The 26,927-nt window shown below is 45.0% G+C and overlaps 1 protein-coding gene across 1 annotated transcript in view; it reads left to right on the top strand.

The window, feature by feature from the left end:
- Positions 1-1,637: 1,637 nt before the first annotated feature.
- The window catches only part of MYBL2 (MYB proto-oncogene like 2), a 26,406-nt gene continuing 1,116 nt past the window's right edge, over positions 1,638-26,927 (top strand). Inside the window, exons 1-13 of the mRNA XM_020801092.3 lie at positions 1,638-1,947; positions 3,667-3,754; positions 4,228-4,296; positions 4,513-4,605; positions 5,635-5,855; positions 5,984-6,140; positions 7,091-7,360; positions 9,493-9,891; positions 10,745-10,884; positions 11,894-11,993; positions 13,394-13,507; positions 15,919-16,038; positions 25,456-25,602. Coding sequence (XP_020656751.3) covers positions 1,925-1,947; positions 3,667-3,754; positions 4,228-4,296; positions 4,513-4,605; positions 5,635-5,855; positions 5,984-6,140; positions 7,091-7,360; positions 9,493-9,891; positions 10,745-10,884; positions 11,894-11,993; positions 13,394-13,507; positions 15,919-16,038; positions 25,456-25,602 — 1,941 coding nt within the window. The 5' untranslated portion in view covers positions 1,638-1,924. The remainder of the gene's footprint in view (positions 1,948-3,666; positions 3,755-4,227; positions 4,297-4,512; positions 4,606-5,634; positions 5,856-5,983; positions 6,141-7,090; positions 7,361-9,492; positions 9,892-10,744; positions 10,885-11,893; positions 11,994-13,393; positions 13,508-15,918; positions 16,039-25,455; positions 25,603-26,927) is intronic.

Here is a 26,927-nt window from a genome sequence, read left to right as displayed (position 1 = left end):
CACCACATCTGGTTCCAACATCCCTATCTCTGCTGTTGTTGTTTTTCACTTCTTAAAAAGTAGGATGTTTTTTGGAGGGCTGACTCAAGATAATTTGCTGCCTGAGGCAGAATAGCAAAAGGACATGTTCACCAATTCAGCTCTAAGTGCAGTTATTTTGGCACATGAGAAAGAAAATGCCATAAGCACTTCTTTCTGTCTTTGTTTCTGAAATGACAGAGTAACAAAATAAACAGTTGACCCACATTTTGCTGCCTGAGACAGCTGCTTCATTTTGCTTAATGGCATCAGGGTGAAGGGAGCTTATCTGTAACCAAAGTACAGACTCACCATCAAAGCCTCCTGAAAAAAAGGATCATTCTTCATAAAATTAAAAAAACACACCTCTAAATCACTGACAATACAGTCTGGTTTTAACTAGGAGCTACTTGACAAGTGATATTATCAATAAGAATCACAAAACAAAAGCAAAAATAATAAAGACAAGTGGCACTTTAAAAACTAACTGCTGTTTTAATGTGAGCTTTCATGGAAAAAAAAGCCCACTTCCTCAGACATAAGAATGTTTTGCCATATAGTTTCTGTATTCTCACTCTCAAGTCTGAGGAAAGCATTCATTTTCTTAAGAAAGCTCACATTAAAATATAGCAGTTAGTCTTAAAGGTCCACAATATTTTTGTCTTCTGTCTGTTTTTGCTTTGCTTTGGTGCCTCTTGTTGATACAACTGCACAGATCAACAGGGCTGCCATTCCAAAAGTGGTGCTATGATGTATCTCTCTCTGTGTTGTCCTGTTGTAGATTACAGTATTCTTGTATTTTCTCTTCTCCCTAAGTAGCATCTCAGCACCAATATAGCTTTTAAGACATTTATTTTTACTGTTTCAAAACTATAAGCCAGTTTGGGAATTTGTGCAGAAAAAATATATATACTGCATCATTCTTATTCCGGGTTTTTCCTCCCAAGAAGCTGAAGGCAGCACAGTCTTATTTCCCCACTCCCATTATATCATTCCAACAACCCTGCGAGGTAGGGTAAGTTGAGAGATAAAGCTAGTTAAATGCCAGGATGAGTGGACATTTGAACCCAGGACTTCACATGCCACCCTAAGAACCCAAAAGGGCACATCCTGCATACCCTTCTAACCTTCTGGAAGAAGGCCAGAATATAGGAATGTAATAAATAGTAAATTATAATACCTTATCGACAAGCCCTAAAGAAATCCTTCGGTGTTTGAATGCTTGCACACAGATACGTATTTTTTCTGAAGGGGCAAAAAAAGAGAGAAAATAAATCGAATATTTAAAAAAGCCGGAATGCACTAATCGAAGAAGGAAAAAGCCAGGGACGCTCTCTTAGAGGATGAATTTTTAAACCAAATAAATGGCCCCCTTTTAAAAGGAGAACCAGATCGTACCGGGTTGAAATACTCTTATTTGCACGTTTCCATATAGTGTTGCTGTAAGACGTGCTGCTAATTTAGGAGGCCTTGCTAGAACCTGGGCAGCGCGAGCGCCCTTCGGGGATTGCAAATTTGCCCGCGCGCGCCACTTCCCTCCCCCACCTCCTTTCCCTTCCCTCCTCTAGTCCAATAATACAATGTTTCTCGTCCCTCCCGCGTACGTAACGTCATGACGCCGGAAAAGGTGGCTGGCTGGGGTGGAGTTGGCGCGAGATAGGAAAGTGCCTTCTGGTGTCCCGGGCGGGCGCGAGCGAGCGAGCGGGTTGGCTGCTGCAAAAGGAACGGAGCTTGGCGCGCGCTCCTTCGGGAGAGGAGGGGAGGGGGCTTTTTAAAAGCAGCATCCCGCCCGCTGTGGCGGTGGCTGCTGCAAAAAAATCAGCTGCCTCTTCCTTCTCCGGGAGATCCTATTTTTATTTTTTTTGTCCCGTTTCGGCTCTCGGATGGTGCTCATTCAGGAAAGGACATGGTGTCCCGCAAAGTTGGCCGGTGAGTTGTACTGCATGCATTGGGTTCAAATGCTGCACCTTTTGGGGGAAGAAGCACCTTAGGATTTGATTGCAAAGAAGAGAGGCGGCGGGAATCGTTCTTCTGCCGCCTTCCGAGAAAATAGGCTCTCCCCCCCCCCAAAAAAGAGAATGAAGTCCCTTTTTTTCTCTTCCATTGACCCATCCCCCACCGTGGTGGAAGCAGGCAGAGGAATAAGACGTAGCAAATAACGCCCTGGATGCTTAATATGTGAAGGAGATTTGGGAAACTGCCATAATCTGCAAGGTGCTTAAAAATGGCCCGCGTGAATTGTTAGGAAGGGCACAGGAACCAGATAGCTTTTGCGCCAAAAGATGGGTGGGGGAAGGAAAAGGAAAGAAGGTTCCTCCCTTTATTCTTCTGCCCTTACTGATCCATTTATTTATTTATTTATTTATTATCATGTGGATATTTTTGACAAGTAGGGCGGCTCCATTATGTAATTGACCTTGGTTGGAAACGGGGTAATTGTTATCAGAACTGATTCCATTCAGGCTACCTCGCCTCTGTTAATGGACTCTGGTGATAGTGATGCAGGTCATAAGCCTGATAATCGCTGAATTCTGGGGACCAGGTTCAGTTTATTGCCTGCAAGGTGTTTAAAAAGCAGCAGGCATATCAGTTAAGAAATTACTGTGCCTATTCAGACTTCTTTAATGCTGTGTTAAAGACTGTATGGACAACCTTGAGGCTAGCACTTATTATACCTAAATACTGCCCAGGGGTCTGTTGAAAATGCACAGTAAAAGAAGTGTTTGTTAGATGCATGTATATCCTGGTTGAATTATTGATTTAGGTAAGGTCTTTCCCACCCAGCCACTAGCTGGTGTGGATCATGTGCAAGTTTTACTTACTCAGCTGGCTTTATATTCCACTCCCATCTGAAACACTAGGCAGCTCTTAAGTTAGTTGTAGTAAAAATGCATTCCACTCTGTGGGCTTTGTTGATGAGCCCCTAGGGCAAGGCTGGGCAAAGCACTGTGTTTCTAGGTGCTGTTGGGCAGCAGCTCCCAGTATTCCTTCCCATTGAATGTGCAGCTAGGTAGGGCTGATGGGGCTTGCAATCACTCCACACTTCACAAGTTGAGGGCTGCTGCTGGATTTGCTAATAGGATGGGTACATCTAAAAGTACATTATGAAGGTAACTTGTGATTCTTTCTCTCCTGCTGCCATGGCTATCTGTTCCTTGTGTTTTTGCTGCAAAAAACAAAGGCAGCAATCCTATTATGCACACTTAACTGCCTAGTATGCCGTCCCGAAAAATTTCCTTGGGGGTACCTAAAATTACATAACACCATAGATGCATGGTCAAGATCACATAATCTGGCATAATTGTCCTCTAGTGTAATTTGGCTGACTGAAACCCTTTTGGCTAAACAAGACAGAATGAACAGAGCCAGTGGTTTAGATCAGGGGTCTCCAAACTACAGCTTGCGGGCCACATCTGGCCTGGCTTGGCTTTTTATCCAGCCCAGTGAACACTGCAGGCTCAGGTCGGTTCCCTTCAGCCTGTGTCTGCATATGTGTGTGTGTTCCTTTGGCTCTCAAAAATGTGTAAAATATAGTATATGATGTGGTCCTCATGCTGAAAAGTTTGGAGACCCCTGGTTTAGATCATTCGGTATCAGACTAACGCTGTCTTCTTTCTCTGTCTTTTCCTTAAACATTGCTTGCAATAGTGAAGCAGAAGATGAGCTGCATTCTCAGGATTCAGATGTCCAGGAGCGACGGGATAACAGATGTAAAGTCAAATGGTCGCGGGAAGAGGTACATCGTGTGTGAATGAATCATGGAGAAGAAAATGGAGGAATATATGATTAGAGTCTAAGCAAGACCAGCCTTTGGCAGAAGATGCTTGGAAGCTCCTTGAAGCCATCCAGCATTTGCTACCTGGAGAAACCCATATTGCAGGCTGGGGATTGAGTGGTTCTCCAGATGTTGTTGGACTGTAGCTCCCATTGCCACTGTGCTCTTCTGAGACATATTTTCTAAATGGGCAAGATAGAAAAACAGCAAATAAGGAAAGTGTTTTGCCCTGTGAATTCCAAGCAGCGTGGCCATTGATAAGATATTGTAGGAGTTAGGTTGAAAGCGTGTACAAAAGGTTCCTCAGATTTGCTGTGGCATTTGATAGTGCAGTAATACACAACTCTATTTGGATATTAGAGAAACTGTTTCAAACAGCATGTTGTGATGCAGTCTGTATGTGTGAATAATCTGACTGAATAATGTTTTTTCAGGATGAGCTGCTGAATTCGTTGGTGTCACAGTATGGACATGATTGGAAGTTCCTAGCAAGTCACTTTCCTGTAAGTTGAGGGGTTTTTTTTTCAAGATGAGTAAGTTTTCTTGATGTCATCTTGTGTGTGCATGTTTTTCTATAAACAGAGACAATGGGAAGCTGAGTTAGGAAGGCAAAGTTATGAGTTGAATAAGGTAGTTTATTGCTGTCGCCTTTGGCTTTTCTCGTTGTCTACCCAAGAAATGTTCCTATTTAACTTGTGCCTATTTAAATTTTTTAATAGAATCGCACAGAACAGCAGTGTCAATACCGCTGGCTAAGGGTGCTAAATCCTGTTCTGGTTAAAGGTCCATGGACTAAACAAGAAGATCAGAAGGTAACTTATTGTTTACTTGTATGGGTGAAGAATCCAAAATGTCATCATTTTTGCATTAATAGAGTCTATTCTGCAAGTAGAATACCTCCATGTTTTGAATGGCAATGAAATCTTTGCATATCATTGCATTATGGCAATGATAGACTTGAGTGGAAATTACAGAGACGCCAACTGCTTAAGAATACAGTATGCAGATATTACGATACTTGGGCATAGGATCCAAACTCTCACTAGTTCAGTTCTCAGTTACTTCAAAGACATAGCGGAGTTTGCTGCTATTTGTGAAAATGAGGATTTATATCCCCTGTAATAGTGGTTCTCAAGTTGTGTATTTTTCAGCTAAGACACTGACTTGCTTCTTAAATAGTCCCCTTGGAAAATATATAGACCCTCATTCTCTCCTAATTCTTTAATTGCTGTTGCTCTTTTTTTGGGATAGAGTATTGCATATGCTTATTTAGGAATAAGTCACACTGAACTCTGGGGCTTAATTTCTGAGTAAACCTATCTAGGCTTGTACTGTTTACTTATTTATTTGGCTAATTGACACTAACAGCAGTTTTGTCTTTAACATGAACTACCAATGCCTGCATGGATTCTGCACATGTATTGCAGTGTGTCTAGGATGCTCTCTCCATCTAGCTGGGTGCTTTATTTTTCCAAGGTTCTTGATTTGTTCATCAAGGGAGCCCTTCACATAAGTGCATAGGCTCCATGGATATATCCAGCTGAATTAAGTGCATTAGGTGGAGAGCCTGCTTAGCCTCATCTCCATTACTCGCAGAGTTCCATAATATGAACACAGAGAAAGAGAAAAATGAGAAGGGTATAGCATATTTGTAGACATGATCCACCTTGTGCTGGCCTTGGGCGTCATATCAATGGCAAGACATAGGAGAATCCTAACCTAATCTGAGTTGCTAGAATTGAGGGAGAATGGCAAAAACTGTCCATGATAACAATATCCATCAATTCTTTGTACATCTGCTGGATGTGAAGGACAAATTATAATTTTATTTTTGTCACCAGGTCATTGAACTGGTAAAAAAATATGGCACAAAACAATGGACACTCATCGCTAAACACTTGAAGGGCCGGCTGGGGAAACAGTGTCGGGAGCGCTGGCACAACCATCTGAACCCTGAGGTGAAAAAGTCATCCTGGACAGAGGAGGAAGACCATATAATTTATGAGGCTCACAAAGTTCTTGGGAACCGATGGGCTGAGATTGCAAAATTGCTGCCTGGAAGGTAGGCTTGTTACTCTGTTTAAGGGTCTCTTCTTGGACTACTTGAGCAGAAGAATGGTAGGCCTCTTTTTCTCCTTTTGTGTTTGGTCTTTGATGCACATATGCCTCTTTCGATCACTGGTTCTACAGGACTGACAATGCTGTGAAAAACCACTGGAATTCTACAATCAAAAGGAAGGTGGACACAGGTGGATTTCTTAATGAAGCGAAAGAATCCAAGCCGCTTTACCTGCTGGTAGAGGTAGAAGGCAAGGAAAGCCAAAATGTACAGGAAGGTGAAAACCAGGTATTGCAAGCATTTCTCTGCTTCCATGATCATGCACAGCCTAGGAAATATAGTAGCTGTAGTATCTTACAAAACACATTTTGTTTTGCAGCCTTCCAGCTGAGGAAATGTCACAATACTCAGTGCAATCTTAAATAAATCCATTCACTTTTTGTATGCTACGTATACATAATGTTGGAAGCTTCAATTTTACAACTGTATGACATTTTGCAAAACTATTTGTTTTGATCGATGTATCAAAGAGTGAAATAGGGCTTTTAAGGAAAGATGATAGTATTCTTTGTAGTGCAGGTATTGGTTTAGGCCCGCCAACTGCAGATCTGCTTTCTTCATTAGCATGAAACTGTTCCATAGTAGGAGATACACTTTGCATATTGTGATCCAGCAGGGTCTAGCTTTTCAAGCATAATTGTGGGGAAAGGTGGTAGAATTGGATAATTCTAAGCAAGCAAAGTTTCGCTGTGGAGAAACGCATTTCATAGAGAAAACAAAGAAATGGATTACTTCATTTGAAACAATAGATACTTTGGAAACTGCTTTCCTCACCTAGAGTTCTTCAGATACATCCCATCATGTCTGGGGTACGAGTTTGGAGAACACTGAGAAGCATGTTCTTCCTCTGTGAATCTTCTTTGCAGAATGAAATCTCAGCAAACCTTGATTTAGTTGTGTTAAGTAGCTTTGACCTTCTTCATGCCTCACTGGATAAGGAGGTTGGGAAACTTTTTTGGCTCCTCTGATGTTTTGGACTACAACTCCCATGACTCCATACCCTTGGCCATCCTGACTTGGGCTTCTTGGGAAATCTGTAACCTTGTTAGGTCCAAAGGCTCCCCTCATTGTTCTATTGCTTGGCTTTGCAACCATGCTGTTCTCTGAGTATAGCAGACAACTTGACTTTTCATTTTTGTTCTTTGCTACTGATGCAAATCCTCATCTGCCTTCCACAGCAAACTTTAACTAGTTGGCCTGTTGAGACCTTGGAAGTTAAAGAAGAGAGAGCCACGGATGAAGAGCCAGTTGGGTTGCAGATGCTGCCTTCAGAGCAGCCCCCTGAAAGCCTGGCAGAGGATGATGTCGGAGAACCCTCAGAAAGCACAGCGCCTGATGATGCCCTTGAAGACAATTCCTCGTTCTACACGTGGGTGGTGGAAGCAGGCAGTTTCATGTGCACCCCTGCATTCCCTGCCATTACAGAAGCTCTGGACATGATTGAATCTGTAAGAAATGGATTGGTGTATTTATCCCTAATATATTTAAGGGTGGTGAGATTGCATGTGGTTATACAGTGGTGCCCCGCATAGCGACCTTAATCCGTTCTAAAAAAATCATTGCTATCCGGATTCCTCGCTATGCGAGGCAAAAAAAACCCCATAGGAACGCATTAAACTCCATTTAATGCGTTCCTATGGGGGGGAAATCACCGTTCAGCGAAGATCCTCCATAGGGGCAGCCATTTTGGCTGCCTGTTAAACGAGGAATCCGTCCCAGAAAACAGCGGGCAGCCATTTTGAAACTGCCGATCAGCTGTTTAAAAAAGCAGGGAACCGATCATGGCAAAGCACAGCCAGCCAGCCCCAGAAGCCCGGTCTCCATGGCCAGGCGAGAGCGAGGGGGAGGGAGCACGGCTGTCTCCAGCCAGCGAGGGCTCGGAGGCAGGCAGCCGGGAAGGGGCGCACCACTGACCGCCAGCCAGGCAACCCCGGACGACCAGTCTCCTTGGCGGGGCGCAGACGGGGCGAGGAGGAGGTCTCTGGTGCGCCCCCCCCGTTCAGCCGCTGCCACCCGGTCCCGGGCGGGCGCCTCCTCCTTTGCAGCACTCTGGCTGGCGCCCGCCCCAGGGATGCAGGCGGGGATTGGGGCAAGGCCCTTCGCCCCTCCTTCCCTCCCTCCTCCCAAGCGCTTCACACCAAGCAGCGCAAAGCCTGTTTTTTGGAACAGCTGACCGTCAGGGCCTTTGCGATGATCGTGGGGGAGCGCCCCCCCGTGATAATCGCAAAGCGAATTTTCCCCATAGGGGCCATCGCAAAGCGATCGCTCTTGCGATGGCAAAAAGTCCATCGCAAAGCGATTTCATCGCTAAACGGAGCGATCGTTATGTGAGGCACCACTGTATTTCTCATCAATGGCTCTACTGTGATATTTGCAGGGAGTTGTCTTAATTTTTATCCCACTCCCCTACAACATAGTAATTCACTACTGGCGTTTAGTATTCATGGTTTTTAGGCTTATATTGCTAGTATATGTTGAAAGCTGGAAGTGAAACAAAACATACTTTTCTGTTTTTCTATGCAAAATAAAGGGTTTTTGTCTTAGTGAAGAAGTTATGAATTGAAGCTGTCTTACTGTAAAGATTTTATTTAGTGCAATGTACTTTTGGAAGTAGCCAGCTGGAAAGCTCAGTGAGTTAGATACCAGAGGTTGGGAGTTTGATTCCCCACTGTGCCTCCTGGGAAAAGATCTCAGACTGTATAGCTTTCAGCAACCTGCATAATTCCAGGGCATTCCCTGCAGAAAAGAATGGTAAGCCACTTCTGAGTGCTCTCTATCTAGAAAACCCTGCAAGTGATCGCCATAAGTCATAACTGACTGAACAGCATGTTGTTGTTACATACCTATGGAAGTCTTGATGTGAATGTGGCAAATACTGTATGTAAACCAAACCGTTGCAGGTCTCCATTCTATCATGAATTGCTAACTAAGGTTGGTATTTATACAGGCAAACATACATATTTAGAAGAGAAAAAAAACCTTGATAATTATTCTCTCCTTTAAGAGCATCATGTGAGACAGGTCCATTAATATTATCAAGGCTGTACAGAGCAGCTTTCCCTACCTGTGACCTGCCAAGTGAGTTGGACTTGGGGATGTTGGCAAGTCTTTGGGTCCAAGTATTTGGTACCTAGTCCTGAGACTGAGTCTTTGGTACCAAGCCCTAAGTCCAAGTCCCTATTAAAAATAAGTTTTTCTCCCAGAACAAAAGGGAGGGTTTGGTTGGTTACTGAGTCACAATTCAAGTCCAAGTCACAGGTTCTGCTTCAGCCAGGTTTGTCAATGAGTCCCGCAGATCAAGTGCCCATCCCTAGTTGGACTTTAGTTTACATAATCTCTAGTCAGGATGGCTAATGACAGGTTGCAGTCCAAAACATCTAAAGGGATCCAGGCTGGGGAAAGCTGGTACATAGCAATTCAGATTTCAGAAAGAGGCTGTGGATTTGATGCATAATAGTTCAATATAATGGAAGTATTGGCACTGAGTTATTGTGCTACCTACAGTATTTCCTTTCCTCTTGTAGCTTTCTTTGTCTCAAGTTATACACTTGCTGTCTTCTGAATGTTCCTGTTCCGGCAGGACCCAGATGGTTGGTGTGATCTCTCTCAGTTTGACCTGCCTGACGATCTGTCTGCAACGGCAAGTAACAATGACAGTCCAGATAGGCCGCCGTCCATCAAGCCCTACTCTTCCTCGCAAAACGTAACAGAGTACCGTTTGGATGGCCACACCATTTCAGATTTGAGCAAAGGCAGCAGGGGTGAGCTCATCCCCATCTCCCCCTGCACAGACATGAGCTTTGGCACACCGCCATCGGTCCTGAAGCGTCAGAAGAAGAGGAAGGTCAGCCTGTCGCCTGTTTCCGAAGGGGGCACCAATACCAGTGTCTCGTTCCTGGACTCCTATAACAGCATGACGCCAAAAAGCACCCCAGTCAAGAGCACCCCTGTCAAGACGTTGCCATTCTCGCCATCCCAGGTACGTGGGACCAAAGCTGCCAGTGGGTGGTAACTCAGACTGAGATCGTCTCCTGTGCACGAGAAGAGCCATGCTAGGTCAGACCAAAGCCCTATCTAGATACTGTTCTCACAGTAAATAATTGCCTATGGAAAACCTTCAGGCCCGGGGTGGATGTTCTGCACCTGGTGTGTCATGCTTTCAAACTACTGATATACCAAGATATTCTGCCTCTGATACGGGACATAAAATCATAGAATAATTAAGTTGGAAGAGGCCTATAAGGCCATTGAGTCAACCCCCTGCTTGATGCAGGACATGATAAATAGCCATGGTTTTCTTTCATGTGTAGGGGCTACATAGGTGCAGGAACTGTTGTCTTCAGGCTGTTGCTCTAGCCCATCACTCTAGCCTTAACCCTTCTAGTGAGGGTTTTGGATGGGGAATGGGGCTCCATAATTGGTTGTATCTCCAGATTCTCCCAGTTGAGGGAAGCACATTATGTATCATTGTATTGTTTGTGTTTTTTTTTTTAAATTATATTTTTTATGTTTTTTCTTTATGTTTGTATTTTTAGTTTAATAAAATAAAAAATAGAACAAAATAAACCCTTCTAGTGAACATCTAATTTCCAACCCTAAAGTTCTTGCCTCTTTTGAAATGACAGAGTGAAATTAGAATCCTGTTTTTCGTCACTTGTATCTTTTGGGAAGTACTTTGGCTTTTCCTGTATTTTCTTCCTGTACCAAGAAGAATTTTAAAGCAATCCATCCCTTACATAATGTTAATCAAGCCTCTTTCTGAGCTTTTTTTCTTATCCATGGTGATTGTTATTGTTTTCACTTCCTTACTTAAAATTGCCTTTATTTGTCAGTTCCTGAACTTCTGGACCAAACAGGACACTCTAGATCTTGAGAACCCCTCCTCAACTTCCACACCTGTGTGCAGCCAGAAGGTGATTGTGACTACCCCGCTACACAGAGACAAGACCCCGTTGCTCCAGAAGAACTCTGCGTAAGTCCCATGCAGTCCTTCTCATCCCAGCAGGTCTCCTGCAACCAGAAACATCTGGGCTTTGCAGTGATCTGACTGGGTAGAGTAATTAGTGGGTGGAGTTGTTTGTAAAAGTGAAGATAAGTTGTGGATGTAAAGGAGGGACCTCTACAAGCCCCACTGACTCTTCCACTTAGAAGAATAGAATACATCAGTGGTGGGTCTTCAGATATCTTGAACAGCGCTGCCAAAGCACTAAAGATTTGAGCCTGAGGAAGTTAGTTGTTGGACTACAACTCCCAGAAAGCCTGAGTCTTGTTATCGGCTGTGGGATTATGGGAGTGCAGGCTAAAATAACATCTCTGAGCAGTGACTGTGGAACTTTGTTTATAAGTTGCACTCCTGACACTGCTGTGTATGCTGCCTGGCGCTCATCCCTTTGGCAGCATTAGAGGGCTAAGGGCAGGCAGTGAGCTTTGAGGAATGCATGTAGAGTTTGGGAGCTGTCTGCCAGGTAGCCTCCAGGTTTGGGATTTGCCAAAGTGCCCCTCTGGAGGTGTTCCAGATATGCAAATAGTCAGGAGCGTTGCTAACGGAGCATGCAGTATTGGCAGCAGGACAAACAGGTGTACACTGACCTTTCCCATGAGCAAACTAGAAGCGTGGAGGGCATGAGTGAACAGCAGCCTTTTATATGTGGGGCTATATTTATACCATATATTGAACTCCAGGTAGAAAACAGTGCATTTTTTTTCTGCCAGTTTTATCGTCACAACAATCTTTTGAAGCCTAAGGTCATCCATAAATAAATAAAATAAATGAAAAATCCCTTGAGTTTCCTGGCTGTTTGAGGTCATGAACCTCTTCCAATAATGGCTCTTATCATGGGACGAGTCAAATATGTTCTCTTTTTAACTCACTCCCGCAGTACCCTAAGAAAATTGCCTTGTTTCAGTCAATGCCTTAGCTGTTTATCTGATCCCAGTGTTCAACTGGCAATCCATAATATTTCCTTCTTTTGTACTTTCAGATTTGTGACACCTGATCAGAAATACATAGCAGACAATACACCTCACACACCTACACCTTTCAAGAATGCTCTAGAGAAGTATGGCCCAATGAGGCCTTTGGTATGTACCAAAGCCCCTTCACTAATCTTTCCTATGTACGTAGTGTTTTTGTGTATTTCCAGTGCTATGAACAATTAGAAATCCTCAACAAAATTCCCATCATCCCTCTGCTGCCCAGTGGGCTGTTTGGGAAGGGCCAAATGGCTTTGCCAGAGAAGTGACCTGAGCATTTACAGAGGGCTTTGGAAATTAGATGCAAGAGCCTGTTTTAGAGTCACGACAGCTGCTGCAGACAAGAGTCTGCTATCATCATGGCCCCAGAAGTTTCCTCTATGTGTCTTTATGCTGAAGCGGGGTTTATCTCCAGAGGTTTATTTAGTTGCTATATTTTTTGTGTTAGTTCATATAACAGACCTTAGGTAAAAGGTAAAGGTTCCCCCTGACAATTTTTGTCCAGTCGTGTTCGACTCTAGGGGGCGGTGCTCATCCCCGTTTCCAAGCCATAGAGCCAACGTTTTATCTGAAGACAATCTTCCGTGGTCACATGGCCAGTGGAACTTAGACACGGAGTGCTGTTACCTTCCCACCGAGGTGGTCCCTATATATCTACCTGCATTTGCATGCTTTCGAACCGCTAGGTTGGCGGGAGCTGGGACAAGCGATGGGCGCTCACTCTGCCGCGTGGATTCGATCTTAGGACTGCTTGGTCTTCTGACCCTGCAGCACAGGCTTCTGCGGTTTAGCCCGCAGCACCACCACGTCCCTCAAACAGAGACCTTGGAAGAGTCTAAATAGCTTGGATCCAAGCTGTCTCAAGGACCGCATCTTCCTTTATGGGCTTGCCCAGCTGTTAAGATAATCAGGAGAGTCCTTTCTCAATCCCCTTGCCTTCATAGGTGTGTGGTAGGGAAATGGGAGAGGGCCTTCTCTGTTGCTGCCGCCAGACTTTGGAACTTCCTCTGACAGGAGGCCCGGCTAGCCCCATCTTTGCTGTCCTACCGCAAGCAGGCAAAGATCTTTCTCTTTAGGCAAGCTTTGCCTGTATGACTGGCAGCCTGAGTGGTTTTTTTAAATAGATTGTTGTACCTTATTGCTTTGAATGTGCTTTGGTGTTATTTATGTTTACTGTTTTTTAGTGAGGCATTTCTTTGATCCTTTATAGTATTTGCATGCTTACTGTTTTTAACATTAAATATTGCTTTTTAATGATATAAGCCACCCTTGGGTCCTATTTGAGGAGAAAGATGGGTTTAAAATATTTTAAATAAATAAGAATTACTTTACACAACTCCTGGAATTGATCAGGCGGGAGGATGCTAGTTGGGGGATTTTGAGAGTTCTAGTCCAAAAAATAAATTTTCATAAACTCGGAGAACAAAATACTGCTACACTGTTGATCTATTTAACAACACTGTGCTACTGACCACTTCATACATGTTTTCTTCTGCGTCCTGAATTAGCCACAAACCCCTAGTCTGGAAGAGGATTTAAAAGAGGTACTAAGAAGTGAGACTGGCATTGAGCTGATTATAGAAGATGATATGAAGCCAGAGAAACAGAAGAGAAAACAGGGGGTAAGCATCTTATTTAGAATACTTACTGTGTACTTTCTTCTTTAAATCATCCTTGAGTTCTGCAAAATCAGACCAAGCCATTACTGGGTTTAAGACCATTAAGAATCTGGGTCAGCCAGACTGTTCCTCTCTAACAATGTGTTCCCCATCCCCTTTCGAAAACACAAATCCTTTATTTCCCAAAATAAATGCTTTTGGTATACGTTTCATGTTAGAGGGTTAATGTGCTGTATTAGTAATTTAGGCTGGAACCCTACTGGGTGCTGGTGAAGCAGGATGCTCTGATGGCACATGAGTGCTGGATTCCCAGATCTCTTGTTGTGCAAGTGAAAATCTATGCTTTGGCAGCCCAACTTCCTCTCTGCCCAAGGGAGGGGAAAAAAATTCAAACTGCTCATGCTGTGATCTATTGCATGAATCAAGGAACTGGAGCCTTCGACTTTTACCTTTAGCAAGCTCTTCTCATATCGACATTCTTGTTGTGGAGGCCTACAATGTTGTACATAAGGAGTGGGACTTTTTCTCTTGAGGATTGCATTTCCTTGAGGAGCAGGAAGGTGGAGTCCCAGCCGGTCAGAAGCAGTCCTTGAAAGGCTAAGTTTGAAAGTTATTTTGTAAAACATTAGAAAGGAGTTGGGAAGTCAGTTCATTGTTGCTAATGTTAAAAACTGAAAGTGACTAACTTGCTGAATTAGCAGTGCTAGTTCCATACTTAGTTACAATGGTGCCTTGCATTACGATGTTAATTCGTTCCAGCAAAATCACTGTAGAACGAAAACATCGTAATGCGAAAATAAAAAGCCCATTGAAACGCATTGAAACCCCTTCAATGCGTTCCAATGGGCTGGAAACTCACCGTCCAGCGAAGATCCTCCATAGGGCGGCCATTTTCCGTGCCTGTGCAGCTAGGAATCCGTCCTAGAAAACAGCGGGGACCCATTTTATTTACCCGGCAGCCATTTTGAAACTGCCGGTCAGCTGTCTGCAAATTATTGTTTTGTGAAGAATTGGTTCCCGCAGCAGGGAGCCGATCATCGCAAAGCGAAAAAAACCCTATTCATACCACCGTTTTGCGATCGTCGTAATGCGTTTTCATCCTAATGTGGGGCAATCGTAAAATGGGGCACGACTGTAATTATGAAATAAACAGGGTTTACAGGGATCTTTTACCATTGACCCCCATTGACCATTGAATGAGTGGTGCCAAATTTTAAACTTCCTCACCTTGCATGGGTATTTCAGGTGACCACAGCCAGATTCGTAATACAGGGACACTTTCCCCTGAGACTATCACCCATACTAAAAGCTACCGCTTCCAGTCTCCCACGTATAAGTTAGTGTCAGAATCCTTTTAGAAGTATGGAAATGCATCTAGAATTTAGAGGAATATGAAGCAAAAGCAACCTCTTACACAAAATGTAAAAAGAAGTAGGATGATTGGTGTGGGCTCTCTCCTGAGGAGAGCTTTGTTGGTCGAACAGCACTGAAGTGAATGGCTTTGCTGAAGTCAATCCATCTGTAGGAGCTGATTTTGGAACTGGCCATCTCTGCATGGCCCCTCTTTGTACTGGAAGGGTTTGTTTTGATCTGAGCTCAGTGATGCCGTCAAGAGTAGGCCATGGCTGTGTTTCTGCCATTTTCTGTTCCTTAAATACTGAGCTGCAAAAGACAACATACTCGCTAACGTGGTGACTTTGTATGTCCAACCCTTGTGTGGAAGGATTTTCATTGGCATCTGCCACCAGTTTATTCAGCTACAGTCATTCCCCATAATGATTCAGCTACAATCATTCCCCACACATTGATACCTGAATGTTCTAGTCTTCACAGAAGTTCCCTGTCATTTAAAATTAATAAATTACAGTGGTGCCTCACATTACGTTAATTCGTTCCAGCAAAATTGCTGTAGAACGAAAACGTCATAAAGCAAAAATAAAAAAGCCATTGAAACCTGGTTAATGCGTTCCAATTGGCTAAGAACTCACCGTCCAGCGAAGATCCTCCATAGGGGCGGCCATTTTCGGGTGCCTGTGCAGCGAAAAATGGCTCCTAAACACAGCGGGGAGCCATTTTGAGCACCCGGCGGCCATTTTGAAACCCCGGCAATCAGCTGTTTTGATCATCGGGAAGCGAAAATCGGTTCCCGAAACAGGGAACCGATCATCGCGCAGTGAAATTCCCCCATTCAAAACGTTTTGCGATCGCAAAAACCTCGTAATGCGGATTCGTCATTAAACGGAGCACCCGTCTTGTGAGGCACCACTGTATAGACCTTCATTCCCTATGACTTATTGATATCTAAATGTTCCAGCCTTCACAACAGTTTCCTATCATTTAAGATGGCTTTAGCTCACAAATCATTTTTTCTGTTTGCTTTTTGTTAGAGGTTAAATATTCTTTTGTCTCTACAGCTGCATAGGAGTCCCATTAAGAAGGTCAGGAAATCCCTTGCATTAGACATCATGGATGAGGACTTGAAGAAGATGACGGTTTCTTCCATGCCCAAATCAGTTTGCTTCAAAAGAACTCAGGTGAGCTATGATCAGATGGAAACTAATTGAGTTTGGGGAATGAATTTGAGCTCTTTTAAGTAACTTTCTGCTTGAGGAGTAGTACCTCATCCATGTACCACTCTGTTTTGCTATCTTTTGAACATAGAGTGATGTATTCTATCTATTTAGTTGTTTGCAGTGGTTTTTCATTTTGAAAATAAGTTTCTGGTCCTCATGACTGTGTGTAAAAGTTTGGAACAGATGAAACTGGAGGGACTTAGAAGGTAGTGGAAGCTTAGGAGAAGAGATTGGTTTTAATAAACAGGAGGACTCAAATACTCCTCTACTCTACCAGTGCTTCCCTAACCAAATTTACAGCACCCCATCTCTCAGCTGTATTTCAGCAGGAGAGGAAAAGGTAGGAAATGGTTCCTGAATCTTGTCTAGTTTAGCCTATGGATGGCCTCTTATTGTCATTTTGGCTACAAAAGGCTCTTAGCTTAGTGATCTTTGCACAAATCTTTAGAAGCAAGCCTGAGGTAAACCTCTACCAGAAACCTCTGTGAAATGCTTTCAGCTGGCAAAGACAGTAGTGCGTGCCTGTGATCTAGAGCGTCATATCATTTTGTACAACCATTTACTTGAAATGCTTCTGTGTAAAAGCAAAGGGTCGGTGTCCTGTTGGTCTTTACTGCTTGCAGAACTGCAGTTGCAGAAATAGTTATTTGGCAAGGTGATTGCTTGTGGAGCTGCTCACACAAACAGGGCCATGACGGGCACCTTGCCAAGGATCTGCTTCTGTGATTGTAGCTCCATATGGGGGAAAAATATTAACAATGGTGTATATGTGCTCTGTGTCCCTCCATCAGTTTTCCTGTTCTGTAAAACAGTCTAGGAACTCTTAATGCATTCAAATGCAAGTATATAAAGGGCAGAAGGACTTGCAGTTTTTCAGTACAACGTTGCTGGGGCATGTCTCCCTTTTTTTTTGAAATGTCTATCCTTCCCCTCCAGATGTTTCAGAGTTAGTACATAAGCAAATATTTAGAGCTTGGAAACTATATTTCTGAGGGGAGGGAGACTAGCCCCATCCATGGCCATGCTGGCTGGGGGATTCTGGAAGTTGTAATCCAAAAGGGTGAATGTTCCACAATCTGCAAGGACTGTAAGAAGGAAATACTGAAAGTGCATTGCAGGCACCTGCGTTATTGGATACTTGAAAGGTGAACAAAAGGTTCCATTTAAAAGAGTAGTTTAAGGATGTAGTTAATGAGTTGCTGCCAAGCATCTGTCCACGTTCATGAATTGGGATTTTAGTAGAAAAACAAAGTCCAAAACCAAAAATCCTATATGGCTTTCTAAAATAATTGCTGTGTCTTTGTGTTTCATTACCATGGAGGTAATAATCAATACCTGACTTGTTCGAGATGCACTTACGTAGTGATGTAAATTGGAAAGCTGTGGCTAAATCTCATTCATGATGCTAAATAACTGTGTAACTGAAGTACTGCTTCTTCAGCGTGGTCTTCTGTGAATGCACACATAAAGGGTTAACCAGCGCCAGCGTAGGTCTCTTCGGAATGTTCCAGAGCTCTGAAAAAGAAACAAAGTTAGGGCTGCCTATACTGCGCATGCTCCGCCCACCCAAGCCTCAGTTCCATTTCTCCGCCGGCTGAAGTGGTTCTCTTTGGTTCTCAGCTCGTTAGATTGTTCTTAATCCGCTAATTATTGGCTTGTTCATCTGGGTTTTTGACCCTAGCCTGTTTACCGACTACTCTGCTGCCTACTGTTTGGACTGGTAACGTTTTTTCCCTTTCTTTTCGCCCCTTTGGGCTTCCATTGGTTTTTCCCGCCCTTTTTAACGGACGCCTGCTTGCCTTCCTTATGCCCCCACCACCATCGGGCCCTTTCAGAAAGTGCGTGCTCTGTTCAGCTAAGATCCCTCATCAGGACGGGCACGACACTTGTTTGATCTGCCTTGGTGAATCGCATTCTCCTCAGGACTGCAGACACTGTAAAGCGTTCACCAGGGCTGCCCTGAAAGCTCGGCAGAGACGCCTTCAGCTCCATCTGTGGGACGCGGCTCTTTCGGCTTCTAAACCCTCAGCCATGGAGCTCCCCTCGGCTTCCCCGTCTACCTCCACAGGGCAGGAGCTTACCTCGCAGTCAGCGCCTAAGGCGACAGACGCTCCAGCTGCTAAGCCTCCAAAAAGATCCTCAAAGGCTAAGAAATCTTCTGCAGCTCAGGCGGGCTCCGCTCCCAAGTCTGCAAAACAATTGAAGACAAAAGCGTCAGTGAAATCTCTGGACGCACCAAGTCAAGCCATGCCTGCCTCCCTATCCCTGCTTTCTCCTATCTTGGAAGCTTCTCTACGGGATAAGGGTTCTACATCGGAGGCGACTACACCAATCCCTCCAAGGCAGGCTGAGCCAATTCGACCCCTTGGCGCTCCCTCTCCCACGCCAAGTCAGCTTGTACGAGCCACTACAAGCTTGGGTTCTGGCCATTCTAGCCCTATTTCCTCTGGGCGGCCATCTCCGGCTCATTCCGTGTCTCCGTTGCCTTCGCACTCCCCCTCGATCCCGCGCAAGAACAAGGAGAAGCGCAAACACCTTTCGCGCGATCGACATCGGTCGTCGCACAGGGGGAGTGTCGAGAGACACCACCGTTCCCGACGTCGCCGGCATTCCTCATCTGATTCGTCATCGACCTCGTCGGGACGGCGCAAACGACGTCGTCACCATCGTCGGAGGCGTTCATCGACCTCGTCATCTTCTGCGTCGACGCCTCGCCGCCATCGACGTCGACGCGTCAAGTACATCTATGTGTCATCTTCTGCTTCTTCCGCTTCGGACTCGTCGCCACCGCGGAAGCGTCGACGTCGGCGGCAGCGCCCTCTCGGCCCAGCTGCCCCGCAACTCCCCGGACCCGATCGGCCTCCTCAGCCTCCTCTCCCATCCATCCCGGCACCCCAACCGCAGCCGACTCCCCGACTCGACGTCGAACCTCGACGTCCTAAAAAGCATGGGATCTCTTCGTCGGAGGATGACTCCCCCTTTTCGTCTCAGGATTCTGTCTCCGAGGAGACCCCATCTGAAAGACCTAAACTGGATGATTTACCCCTTGGAGAAACAGTGGGATCCGACACCGGTGATCCCCATGAGTCATCCCCATCTGAAGACTTCTCCTCATATTCTCAGATGCTGGCACGTTTAGCCAAGGCTCTTAAGCTTCGCATGGATGAGCCCCCACCCCCAGAGGAAGACCTCATCTTTGGGGACATTAATAAAGAAAGATCTCCTCCACCCAGCCTTTCTTATCTCCCAGCATTGCTTTCAATCATCAAAGACTTCTGGGAACACCCTTCCTCATCGGTTCCCCTCCCTAAAAGAACTGAAAACATGTATAGGATTAATGACGAGGACGCTAAATTTCTCCTGAAGCATCCTATCCCGAACTCTCTCATTGTGGAATCTAGCTGCTCCAAACCTTCCGGGCGTGCCCACGTTGTACCAACTAACAAGGAAGGCAGAAAACTGGAAATGTTGGGCAGGAGGCTTTATTCTCTCATCTCCTTTGTTTTACGTGTGGCTAACTATCAGACGGCCCTCGGTGCATATCAAAAACAGCTGTGGCTCAAGATCATGCCTGCCTTGAAACTGTTACCTGATGAAGTCAAGCAGGGCTATATGAACACCTACGAGGAAGCGCAGACTGTCTCGAAACATCAAAGAATCGCCACTAGGCATTCTGTGGAGGCGGCTGCCAGAATTTTAGTCTCCTGCGTATCACTTCGCAGGCACGCTTGGCTACGATCTGCAAACATTTTAGAGGATGTAAAAGCCAAAGTTGAAGATCTACCCTTTGATGCCTCAGGTCTTTTCCATAGTAAAACCGACAGTCATCTCGAGGATGTTCACAAGGCTAAAAAGACTGCCAAGTCTTACTACATTCAGCCTCAACCCAGGTTTTCTAAACCATACTGGAAACGGTCACCTAACCGTTATCAGCATTCTCCTCAGTTCAGAACCTACAAGAATCAGTCTCAATCCAGGGTGACGTCTGCCCCTACCACCTCGCAGACTTACCGTAATCAGCCCTCTCAACGACGCCAATCTTACAAACCACCTGCCAAGAAACAAAAACATTTTCTTTGACTTACCTCCGATTTCCTCCTTCCTCGGCTCCGATACAAGGCTCCAACCGTTCTTCTCAAACTGGTCCGCCATCACAAACGATTCCTGGGTTCTAGATATAATCTCCTCCGGGTACAGACTGGAATTTCTCGACCGTCCTCCTTTGGGTCATTTAGAATTTACTTCTTTCGACTCCGCCCTACAAGAGGAGGTAAATTCGTTACTGGAGAAAGATGCTATCCAACGCGTCCCTGCAAGAGACATCTTAAACGGCTTCTATTCCAGATATTTCGCTGTTCCCAAAAAAGGAGGAGGCATACGCCCCATTCTGGATCTCAGGCTTCTCAACACTTACCTGCATACCCGTCGCTTCCGCATGGTGACGTTGGAATCCATCATCCACCTCCTAAAAAGAAAAAACTGGTTCACCGTAATAGACCTAAAGGACGCTTACTTTCATATTACCATTCATCCCGCTCATCGCAAATTTCTCAGGTTCATTTTTCAAGATGTCGTTTACCAGTTTCTCGCCCTTCCCTTCGGTTTGGCCACAGCTCCCCGTACTTTTACAAAATGTATGGCACCTGTTGCAGCGTTTCTAAGGTTGCACGGCGTGCAGGTGTTCCCGTACATCGACGATTGGTTGCTCGTCGCATCATCAAAACGTCAAGCCGCAAGAAACACCAACTACACCCTTCAGGTGCTACACAGTCTGGGCCTTACTGTGAATTACGACAAATCCCATCTCAATCCCTCCAAGATCATCCACTACATCGGAGCAAAACTAGATGCCTCCAAAGGCCGAATTTTTCTTCCGCGAAGCCGAATACGAAAGATCCGCAAGGCTGTAAAAAAGTTCAAGCCAGGGGCAAAGGTGCCTGCCGCACACGCTCAGCACCTTCTGGGCCTGATGTCATCCACGACCCCCTGTCTTTCTCATGCCAGGCTGAAACTCAGGTCTCTTCAGGTCTGGCTACTATCTCTGTTCAATCCCTTGCGAGATCCTCAACACAAACGTCTCAGAGTCACCCCGGAACTCTCCCAACAACTTCAATGGTGGACCTACGCCCCTCATCTGCAAGTAGGTCGCCCCTTTCGGCCTCTCAAATTGACTGTTCAGGTCACCTCGGATGCGAGCCCCACAGGATGGGGAGCCCACTGCGGCCGTCATTCTGTTCATGCTCTATGGTCGCACCAGGAGCGCCTGTTCCACATCAACCTACTAGAAGTGCTAGCAATCTTCAAAGCCTTGAGAGCCTTCTTCCCACTAGTACGTGGCCGTGGTGTTCAGGTTGTCACAGACAACACCACGGCCATGTACTACCTCAACAAACAGGGGGGCACTCGCTCCCACTCCCTACTGTTTCTAACAATAACTCTATGGGAATGGTGTTATCGTCACCACATTTTTCTCCGAGCCATTCATGTGTCCACAGAAGACAACTCACGAGCGGACGAGCTCAGCCGCCGCAGCAGTCAGATGCACGAATGGGAACTCAACCCTTCAGTGTTCCTTCATCTATGCCGTCGTTGGGGTACTCCGGTCTTGGACGTTTTTGCGACGGAGCGCAACAAGAAGTGTCCTCGTTACGCCTCCAAGGCGGGACGGGGTCTGCACTCGGAAGGGGATGCTTTCATGATCTCGTGGAGAATGGGCCTTCTTTACCTTTTCCCCCCATTCCCACTGGTTCACAGGACAATAGTGAAGCTTTCTCACGATCCTGTCCCTGCGATTCTCATAGCGCCCTTCTGGCCACGCCAGCCGTGGTTTCCCACTCTGCTCACACTCTCATCGGACTACATCAAGCTCCCCTCTCTTCCAGATCTCCTTTCCCGGGATGCGGGGAAGATTCTCCACCCCGATATCGACACGATTCATCTCACAGCGTGGAGAATAGGCCCGAAATCAAAGAGATTTTAGATAAGTCTAGGAAGGACTCTACTTCCTTGTTATATGGCTACAAATGGAAGAGCTTCCTGAAGTTCACTTCCGAAAGGGGTCTACCTTCATCGCCTACCTCCCTTTCGGCTCTGTTGCAGTTTTTGCGTTACCTGTTCGACTTTCACTTATCTGTGTCCACCCTCAAAGTTTATGTTGCTGCCATCGTGTCCTTTCAACCCACGGGATCTTCAGCATCTCGGCTGTTTTCGCACCCCACTGTTAAAACTTTTCTTAAAGGGGTTGCACACGCCAGGCCTCCAATCAAACGACCAGTTCCACAATGGTCTCTCCACTTGGTCCTTCAAGCTCTGATGCGGCCACCTTTTGAGCCACTTGCTACCTGCGATCTGAAGATGTTATCCTTCAAGGTGTTGTTTTTGGTCGCGATTACCTCGGCCAGGAGGGCCAGTGAGCTAGCCGCACTTAGAGCGGACCAACCTTTTCTACAGTTCTATCATGACAAGGTCATCCTTCATACAGATGTCTCCTTTCTTCCTAAAGTGGTTTCTGACTTTCACGTGAATCAGCCTCTCATACTGCCAACCTTCTTCTCTTCACCATCTACTGACACTGAGCGCATGCTCCACTCTCTAGATGTCAGGCGTGCTCTTTCTTTCTATGTTTCTCGGACCAAGGACTTTCGTCTATCACCCAAACTCTTCTTGTGTTTCTACGGTCACAAGAAGGGTCTTCCCGCTTCTTCCTCCTCACTCTCTAGATGGTTGGTTTCGGTTATCTCCTTGGCCTATGACCTTCAACATCGAACACCTCCAGATGGCCTACGGGCTCACTCCACGAGAGCTGTGTCTTCTTCAGCGGCGTTGCTTCGTGGTGTGGACTTGTCAGATATCTGCAGGACTGCTACATGGTCCCGAGTATCCACGTTTATCTCACACTATCGTCTGGATCTCAGGGCCAAACAGGAGACACGATTTGGGAGAGCTGTGCTGTCTTCTGCCTTTCAGTGACGGCCCTCCCTCCGGTAAGATAGCTTGTTAGTCACCCTTTATGTGTGCATTCACAGAAGACCACGCTGAAGAAAGAAGGGTTACTTACCTGTAACCATGGTTCTTCAAGTGGTCATTCTGTGAATTCACACAACCCACCCGACCTCCCCGCTATCCGTCACTGCGTTCGCGAGCATGGATTGCTTACCTGTGGCGGATAAACGGAACTGAGGCTTGGGTGGGCGGAGCATGCGCAGTATAGGCAGCCCTAACTTTGTTTCTTTTTCAGAGCTCTGGAACATTCCGAAGAGACCTACGCTGGCGCTGGTTAACCCTTTATGTGTGAATTCACAGAATGACCACTTGAAGAACCATGGTTACAGGTAAGTAACCCTTCTATCTGCCTGATGTGGTTTTGGGCAATTGTGTCATGTGAAGGAGAGGCTTAGATTTTTGCAGACAGCAGAATAGTTAAAGAAAAGTCTGCTGGATGTTCTCTGTATTGATTGCAGGAGGTAAGAAATGGTGTAGGAGCAAGCAAATGCAAATAAAATGCAAAAGGCCAAGCCTTAGATCAGGGGTCCTCAGACTCTTTAAACAAGGGGCCAGTTTATTGTCCCTCAGACTGTTGGGGGGGCGGACTATGGTGTGAAAACAATATGAACGAATGGATCAAGTGAGAGAGAAAAAGGACTCGGTCCCTTTTTTTTACTTGATAGGGGTGAATTTTTATTATAATGGTTATAATGTTAGTAAGTGATTAAATGGAGGTTTTTTGCTATCTAAAATTGAAATATATTAAAATTTAAAAAGGTATAGAAAGACTTGATTTTGGATGTTATAATAAAGACTGTAGTAGATAAATCACAAATTCAATACAAAGACATTTGTTTCTACTAGTTTCCAAAATTGGCCTAATTTTATTTCTTGAAAGGTGAGGGCCCCCTCTTCTCCCCTAAACACACTTACCTGCTGTTCTCACTTCTCTTCTGTCTTCTTCTTTCCTGCTACTCACAGGCAGGAGTGTGACACTCCTCAGCCATCGAAAGAGGAAACTGTGTGGGATGACGTCAGCATTATAATCCCACAATCTTTCCTCCTCCGATGACTGTGGAAAAGTTGTGCGAGAAGGAGATTCTCCTTCTCGTGTGAGCAACCACTATACCGCCACCGATCGAAAGACAAGGTGAGCTGGATGTGCCCCGTGGGCCGTAGTTTGAGGACCCCTGCCTTAGATGCTTGTAGAAATATAATAAAATGAGAAAATGCACAACATGCTTCTATGGGAGTCTCCCAGACATAGCAATTTATTACTTTTATTAAGACAACATTTCGCCTACTAGAGTTTGTCTTTATTGGAGGCAGAATATATCGGAATGACATTTTTCAGACTTGTTTTGAGGCATCCCTTTCTCTTCTCCTTTTTTTCCACCTTCACTGGATCAGTTCATCTTTAGAAAGATTGAGTGGAACTTCAGGGTCATAGAACCTGCAAGCAAATATCAAGTTCTTCTTGTGAATTGTTTCACTTGTTGAGTTGATTAGGAGCTATATGGCTGAGCAGCGTGACTATGGCTCCAAACCACTCAGGCATTATGTTAGCCTCTACAGGGCTATAGGTACACCGACCAGATAGGCGGGGTATAAATTAAATAAATAAATAAATACATATTTAGCTCTGCCCAAGCTTGGACACAGCAAGATCATGTGTGTATTTGGGAAGAAATAAGCAAGTTATGTTGATTCCGGTTTGGTTTGCCCCACAGCCTGCATACATAGGTTTGCTGGAGGGATGGGGGATGAGCAAATCTCCAATCTGATAGCTTAGTCAGCACAGCCAGTGATGGTAGCTGTAGTTCATCACCATCTAGATCACTGGTTCTTAACCTTGGGTTACTCAGGAGTTTTGGACTGCAACTCCCAGAAGCCTTCACCACCAACTGTGCTGGCTGGGGTTTCTGGGAGTTGCAGTTCAAAAACATCCGAGTAACAGAGGTTAAGAACCACTGATCTACATAGATGACCACACACACACCATTCCTGGTTTATCATTCAGGTATCTTGGTGAACCATCTGCTGTATCTGTTATATAGGATTAGGCACTAGAATTGTAGACTATCCCTTGAGACAACAGATAGGAAGCTGCAAATTTGAATGTTCTTATTTTTTTTAAATGGTTTATATTCTAGTGAATCAGAAAACAAGTGAAATCTACATTATGATCCATTATGAACAAATGGATAATAAAAATGAGACCCTGTCTTGATGTGGAAATCTTACACTGTGCCTGAGAGATAAGAAACATTGGATTTCATTAAATGTATGCTTTTAGCTTACTCTTTTTAGAACATGCTTTAGAGGGAAATTGGGCATGTTAATCTCAATAAATAAATAATTGTACTTGTTATTTTTCTCTTTGATTGACTGCAGCCTGTGAACTTCCCATCACAGTCCCTAAACCTTTCCTTCAGCAACAAGAATAACAGCAGTTTGCTCAACAGAGGTTTTGTACACATTAAGGCAGAGAAGAACCAGCCTTCTAGGAGAATCCAAAGCAAATACAGGCCACCTGCTCTGGTAAGCATGGCATCTTGTGAAAAATCTCCTGATGCTCTCTCAGCTCTCTGTGGTCCCTGCACCTTCTTATTAGATCAGTAAGAAGAGCTCCCCACTGCAGACCATATTGTATAGATGCAGCCTCCACCAGAACTCGGCCTTCCATCCACCCCTGTGAGTTGCAGGGAATTTTTGCAACTGCCGTACTGCAGCCAGGTGCTTTTCTTACTGAGCAAAGAAGAAGGTGGCATGGGAACAGCAAGGAAGTTACAGGGCTGATCTGTCTGCTGCTGATTTGAGGGCTTTCACTCATCATTTGGCCTGCACGGTGTGTGTGCACCTAAACGATTTGGGACCTCGATATCTGGCCAAGCACCTCCTTCCAGTTAGGTCTGCCTGTCCTATAAGATAGTCACAGGCAGGGTGGCTGAGAGTTCTGACCTCAAGAGAGAGGCCCAGAAAAACAATCACTAGAAATCGGGCCTTCTCGGTCATAGTGCCCGAAGTCCGCCTGGCCCCTTCACCGGGCAAATTCAAAAAGCTACTAAATACCTGGTTATTTAGACAGGCCTTCCCTGAACAAACAATACTCTGATCCAGTAGTGTCCAATAATTAGCTTCTATCATACTGCCATGCTCCGTAATTTTTAATTTTTCTACGCATTTAATTGTATTGTATTTTACCTTCACTTCACTTTAATTTTTGATTTTCACCCCTATGTATTAATGTTGCTATTTGCTATTTTGTTACTGGGTTTTTTGTGATTTGTTTTAAACCGCCAGGAGTTGCCTTGGCTGTCAGATGGGCAGTACAGTGGTGCCTCGCTTGACAATGTTAATTTGTTCCAGCGAAATTGCTGTAGAGCGAAAACATCGTAAAGTGAAATTTAAAAGCCCATTGAAATCCATTCAGTGCGTTCCAATGGAAACTGAAAACTTACTGTCCAGTGAAGATCCTCCATAGGGGCGGACATTTTTGGGTGCCTGTATAGCAAAAATGGCTCCTAAAAACAGCAGGGAGACATTTTGTACACCCGGTGGCCATTTTGAAACCCGACAATCAGCTGTTTTTAGATTGTTGTAATGCGAAAATCGGTTCCTGGGGCAGGGAACCGATCATCGTGAAGTGGATTTTTCCCATTTAGACCATCATTTTGCGATCGCAAAAACCTAATCATCAAGCAATTTCCTCATTAAGCGAGGCAATCATTAAGCGAGGCACCACTGTATATGAATGAATAAATGTGTGTTGCTGACTTACAGAAGTCCCATACCTGAACTGTTATGTTGCAGGAATCACGTAACTTGGCTTTTCTTTATGTATTCATCAGAAACTTTCTATGTGT

The sequence above is a fragment of the Pogona vitticeps genome, chromosome 4 (assembly GCF_051106095.1).
Source record: "Pogona vitticeps strain Pit_001003342236 chromosome 4, PviZW2.1, whole genome shotgun sequence".
Classification (NCBI taxonomy): Eukaryota; Metazoa; Chordata; class Lepidosauria; order Squamata; family Agamidae; genus Pogona; species Pogona vitticeps.
This window is presented reverse-complemented; position numbering and strand designations above follow the sequence as displayed.